Source organism: Stegastes partitus, unplaced genomic scaffold, assembly GCF_000690725.1.
Source record: "Stegastes partitus isolate 25-593 unplaced genomic scaffold, Stegastes_partitus-1.0.2 Scaffold510, whole genome shotgun sequence".
In the NCBI taxonomy this organism is placed as follows: domain Eukaryota; kingdom Metazoa; phylum Chordata; class Actinopteri; family Pomacentridae; genus Stegastes; species Stegastes partitus.
In genome coordinates this window covers 285,101-291,038 of record NW_007578241.1, presented here as the reverse complement: position 1 = coordinate 291,038, position 5,938 = coordinate 285,101, and the positions used below count along the sequence as shown (strand labels likewise).

At 45.6% G+C, this 5,938-nt stretch overlaps 1 protein-coding gene across 1 annotated transcript in view; it reads right to left on the bottom strand.

Annotated features, from left to right (window-relative positions):
- Positions 1-221: 221 nt before the first annotated feature.
- Positions 222-5,938, bottom strand: part of LOC103361538 (uncharacterized protein C20orf112) — a 24,220-nt gene continuing 18,503 nt past the window's right edge. The window contains exons 8-11 of the mRNA XM_008287643.1: positions 4,313-4,495; positions 3,226-3,339; positions 2,165-2,402; positions 222-945 (exon numbers count right to left, since the gene is read on the bottom strand). Of these exons, the coding sequence (XP_008285865.1) occupies positions 701-945; positions 2,165-2,402; positions 3,226-3,339; positions 4,313-4,495 (780 nt within the window). The 3' untranslated portion in view covers positions 222-700. The remainder of the gene's footprint in view (positions 946-2,164; positions 2,403-3,225; positions 3,340-4,312; positions 4,496-5,938) is intronic.

The following is a 5,938-nucleotide window of genomic DNA, read 5'->3' as shown; positions in this document are numbered from 1 at the left end:
AAACAAATTTTTTTTATTTTGGCCCCGTTCGGACTCAAGAGTCTTTTCCTTTTTAGTGCTATTTTTCAAGATAAGTCAAACCGCTTTTCTTTCTTTCAGTCACTTGGGAAGAGTCAAAAAAACAAACAAACAAACAAACAAACAAAATTCAGACTCCCAAAAAAAACAAAAGAGAAAATCTCAAAGCAAGCAAACAGCCTCGGTAGCGAGAACTCAGGGAGTCTGTGGGATTTACTATTTTTTAATTTGTTAGGATGATGCTCAAAACTCCCCGAGCTTCACAGGAAAAAGAAAGTTTTGTTTTTTTAAATTTTAAATGTTCTTTTCTGAACCCACAGCAGCAGAATCAACAACCCGCCGTCGTCTTCGCTCCTCGTCTTCGTCGCTGATTGTGAGGTGCTTCCGCAGAAGAAGAAGAAGAAGATTCCTCCTTTTTTTTTTTGTTTTTTTCCTTTTTTCTAATCATTGTGGTCGTTCAGATTTGTCCTCAGGCAGAATCGGTGGATCGAGGGATTAGTCGCTCCGTTTCCACGCTTCCTTCAAAATAAAAGTTTCCCGAAGAGAAGGCAGAGGAGGGGAAACGCCCAGATTCAAGGAGCGAAAACAAGAGGAGGTGTGGTGGACAAAATAAACAGAACAGGAAGTGTGTGTGTGTGTGTGTGTGTGTGTGTGTTAAGTGTGTGTGTTTTTCCCGCCAGAATCAGTTCTGCTGCAGGATGAGGTTCTCCAGCTCGTCCGCCGAGCGCAGCAGGAAGGCGGCCGACTCCCGGTAGCCGGCGATCAGCTGGCGCACGGCCGTGATCTCCGGTTGGCTGAGCTGGGTGGAGGCCCCGCCCCCTCCGGCGCCGCCGCTGCCCCGCCCACCCAGGCTGTTGGCGGCGGCGGCGGCGGCGGAGTTGGCGATGTTGGCGGAGGAGAGGGACTTCATGCTGAGGTCTGTGGGGCCTGAAGAGGAAGTACAGGAGGCAGGAGGACACAGAGGAGGACGGGACAAAGATCAGGACTGAAATATCACCAGAACCTTTTCCATGATGGAGGTCATGAACCTGAAGCATCGCCGTCTACCATCGATCCTTGTCTGACTACCAGCTCACCAAAGCACAGGGCCCTGAGAGCTAACTGTCAGACTGTCAGGCTAAGTGTCCGGATAAGTGCTAAGCTAACTATTTTGCTAATTATCAAACTGACTTTCAGGCTAACTAGCAAAATAACTGTCAGACTAACTGGAAGGCTTCCAAGCTAACTGTTTGACTAACTGTCCGACTAACTTTTAAACTAACTATGAGGCTAACTGTCAGATTAACTGTCAAGCTAACTGTCAGGCTGACTGGCAGACTACCTGTTAGAATAACTATCAGGCTAACTGTCAGACTAACTATCAGGCTAACTGTCAGGCTGACTGTCTGGCTTTGTTTCTACCAGTTGGACTAGCAGTCAAGCTAACTATTAGAAAAAACTGTCAGGCTAAATGTCAAGCTTACTGTCAGCACAACTGTCATGCTAACCATTAGGCCAAGTGTCAAGTTAACTGTTAGACTAAATGCCAGGTTAACTATTGCGCTGTTAGGCTAACTGTCAGGCTAATTGTGAGGCTAACTAGCAGCCTAGTTGTCATGCTAACTGTCACGCTGACTTCCAGGCTAACTCAACCTTTATGGAACATTTAGCCCTGACTGATGCGTTTGGTTCATTCGAGTCAGGTTTTTGAACTTTAATCCTAACTTCTTTTAGCTCGCTTTGTGAAACAGTCTCCTGGAATCAGAATAAACAGAAACCCGGCAGAACAACAGTAAAACCACCACTGAATAATCCCGTACAGCTACAAACGCCCCGTTAGATGACGTTAATGCTGTTTCATGCCTGTTCTCACTCAGGGTTAAAACCAGCAGAATTAGCCGTTAGCTCTGATTCCTGCAGGCGTCTGAACACGACTGCAGGTTACGTGATGCTTCGCTTCCTTCATCCTGTAATCAGACCTGTTGCTTTGTCCTGAAGCCGTTTCAGGAATAGAGCTTCTAATGACCAGCCTGAAGATGAGTGATGATAAAACTACACGTCAAGATTCATTCATTCACCGATAGGATTCATTCATTCATTCATCATCAGGATTCATTCATTCATCGTCAGGATTCATTCATTCTGTTTCCGTCATCCCCGTCCTCACCGTTGCTCTGAGCAGCGGTGCCGGTCGTCAGGGAAACGGGATGTTGCATGGCGGCGCCCAGGCCCGGGTATCCACGGTAACCGTAGCTGAGGCCGGCGCCGTTGATGTAGAGCTGGGTGTCCTGGGAGGAGAAGGCCGAGGCGGCCAGCGAGTAGGCCGAGTGGGCGAGCGACGCCGGCTCCCTCAGACCGCCGCTGCCGCCGCCGCCGGACGGCTTGTCCAGAGAGATCTGCTCATCCTGGACACGGAGGACACAGAGGAGACGGGTCAGCGGGGAAACGGGTCAGTCGGTGGCAGGAAGTAACTGAGTACATGTACTCTGAGGTATTTCAATGTCCTGCTACCTTCTACTTTGACTTTAACCCGACAGCTGCAGGTACGTTACAGGGTGAAAGGACTGAAACCCTCTGGACTGAAAACAGGTTCTGGTTCTAACAAACGGTGCAAATTAGTTGATTTTTAAAAGACAGCGCGATGTTTAGAACTGCTGGTGGCAGGTTTTGGGTTCAGAGGGTCAAACATCGGTCCTGATGAGATGAATTATATGAACTCTAACAAGTCAGTCTGCAGTGAATCAGCGCCGACGTTTAACTTCTGCTTCATGCATCAGTGAATCAAACAAGCATCAGAACGCTGAGCTGGTTCTCATCTGTCAACAACACGCTCCATGTTCCGCTCAGGGATTCAGAGCATGAGCGACCATTCAACGTGAGTAAATCATTCACACACGAAGCTGCACAAACACAAACACAAACACCAACACAATCACCAACACAATCACCAACACAAACACAAACACCAACACCAACACAAACACAAACACAATCACCAACACCAACACAAACACAAACACCAACACAAACACAAACAACAACACAAACACCAACACAAACACAATCACCAACACCAACACAAACACAAACACCAACACAAACACCAACACCAACACAATCACCAACACAAACACAATCACAAACACAATCACCAACACAAACACAATCACCAACACAAACACCAACACAAACACCAACACAAACACAAACACAATCACCAGCACTCACGTGGTAGGCTTCAAGGCGCATCCTCTTGGCGGCGTTGCGTGATTCGCTCTCGCAGGCGGCCGCCAGGATGTTCTCAGCCATGGCCGAGGTGAGGTGAGGCGGAGTCGGGCGGGTCTGAGGACGACAGAGTCACAGTCACGGTTACTGAATCGTCAGCTTTCCCACAGTCCCTGAACTGCTCACAAACCAACACTTTATTCTACATGTAAAGAAACCCTGAACATTCTGCCCTCCTCCTCTCCTGGGAGGCCGACATGGATGAATGCCACGTAACAAGAATTCTGAGGTTGTTTCGTTTGTTCTAAAATAAAGAATCAAAGAAATTCCACATTTATTTTGTATTTTCATTCTAACTGTGTTATTGTATTTCTGAGTTCTCTCTCCGTTCACATTTAATGGAAACGGCTTCGTATCACCAGTCAGCTGTTTGTTGAGTTTCTGTCAGTTTTTGGTCCTTTAGTGTCATTTTTATAACTTTTTGTGGTATTTTTGTGTCCTTAACTGTCACTTTTGCATCTTTCAGCGTCACTGTTGAATCTTTTTGTGTCATTTTTACATCTTTAGGTGTAATTTTTGCATCTTTTTGACATTTTTGCATCTTTTCTTGCTTTTTAAAAAAAAAATCTCTTTGTGTCGTTCTGAGTCCTGCTGACAGCAGACATCTCTGAGTTCTCTCTCCTCCTTCTTCATGTGGTTCTGGTTCCTCAGAGCTGCAGGACTTTAGTGAAACATGAACCTCAGTGAAGGAACATGAGACAGGAGAGAGAAAACTGCTTAAAGTTTGGAAAGTTAACATTTTATTTAGGCAGGAAGACTCATTTAAACCTTAATAGTCAAACTTTTTAGCTAAACTTTAAACCCTGACGTTGTTTCTTCTGTTAGAGGACCTTTAGTTCAGCATCTGCTGCTTTAAATCAACCAATGAAAGCAGAAGAGCGTCCCTGTGAAGTCCAGCTGTGTTTTATCTGATGGTGCAGCATCATGGACGTCCACTGGGGGGCAGCAGAGACACATCACTGACTCACGTTCAGGTTCAGAGTCAGAGAAGGAAAACCGCCTGTTGCTGCTCAGAGTCCACGTTTATCACCGAAGGCATGAAGCCGGACTTTGTTCCTGCAGACTGAGCTTTTAATGGTGATTGTTCCCAGATGAGGAGAAGATGGCGAGGAGCCTCCATCACCGCCATCACCTCCGTCACCTCCGTCACCTCCATCACCTCCATCACCTCCATCACCTCCGTCACTTCCATCACCTCCGTCACCTCCATCACCTCCATCAGGAAGCGTTCGTGACAGCACGAGCACCTCTGTTACACGCTGTAATTGCTTTTTAATTAGCCGAGCAGACGGCGGTGCATCGATTAGCTGCGTCGCTCGGCGCCCCCTGCAGCTGGAAGGCGCATTAACAGCGTCCTGCCGTCACTTTGAGTTCGTTGCTGCGTTAACCTGCAGCAGCAGCAGCAGCAGGAGAAGCTGCAGCCTTCAGAGCATCAGACCTCTGAGATGCACACGTCGTCTCCATGGTTACAGTCCAGCTGCAGCCTCATCGTCTGAAGATCACTAAACCCTCAAATCGTTTCCTTTATTAGAACAACTCAGTTAACGAATGTTTGGACAGGTTTCATTAAGATGTGACGAACTGCAGCAGCAGCGAGAAGAATCAACAGGTTTCATCAAACTTTTTAATCTACGGCGACTTCTGGTGACATCAGCGCCAACCAACAAACTGCTGAGTCAGCAGATACGGATTTTAACCACCGTTATTTAACGATCAGCAGTAATCACGTTTATCAGCTGATTATTAAACGTGTGTTTCCACATTATTGAGACGGAGTTCCACAAACACAAGTTGAATAAAACTTAAAAATGTCGTTGCACTCATTAGTGTTTTAGTTCATAGACAATAAGAGTAATTAATTAATCAATCAGTGTTTTATTAATCAGGACAATGGTATCAGTTTGTAGTGATTTTGTTTTTAAACCAGAACTCAACGCTTCTGATTCTCTTTATTGGTTCTTTTTATGGTTTTATTGTTTTTAAACCGGCTGACAAACCTCCGCTCAGACCACCGAGCTCCACAGTTCAGAGTTTAAAGGTTTATAAAAGTGTTTTTTTCTCTTCGTGTCGCTGCTGAAGGAGGAAGTATGTCCCGTCAGAATAAAAGCCTCTGAGAGCAGCCGTCAGGACTCGAGTCATTTAACTCCAGATCAGACCAGACCAGATTAGATCAGACCAGATCAGTAACACACTCACTACGATTTTATTCCATTAAAGTTCGTCTCCAGCTGTTGATTTAACTCCTAAAAACTTCACATTTAGAAGCTTTAGTCCATAAAAATCATCTCTTCTTTGCTTCCATCTTGATGCAAAAACCTTCTCGGCACAACTACAGCGGACGTCTTTGGATCCTGGATCGTTATTTTATGATAATTAACTCTCTGAGCTCCGTTGAAAAGCATAAAAACACATCCCATAGTTAGTCAGAGATACACAGTGAGAGGGAGAGATGTCCGACGTTTAGCTCAGCTGGAAAATAAACCAGATCTACACTTTAAATGTTGATCAAATCTTAAAATCCTGAGAGACTTTCAGGCGCTGATTTGGTGACGTTATCAGGATCCTTTTCTCGTTAAAATATGTGATAAAAACGAAGCATGTGCACCAAACTGATCCTGTAGAAACCAGAACCTTCCACTTTACCCACGTTTCACTG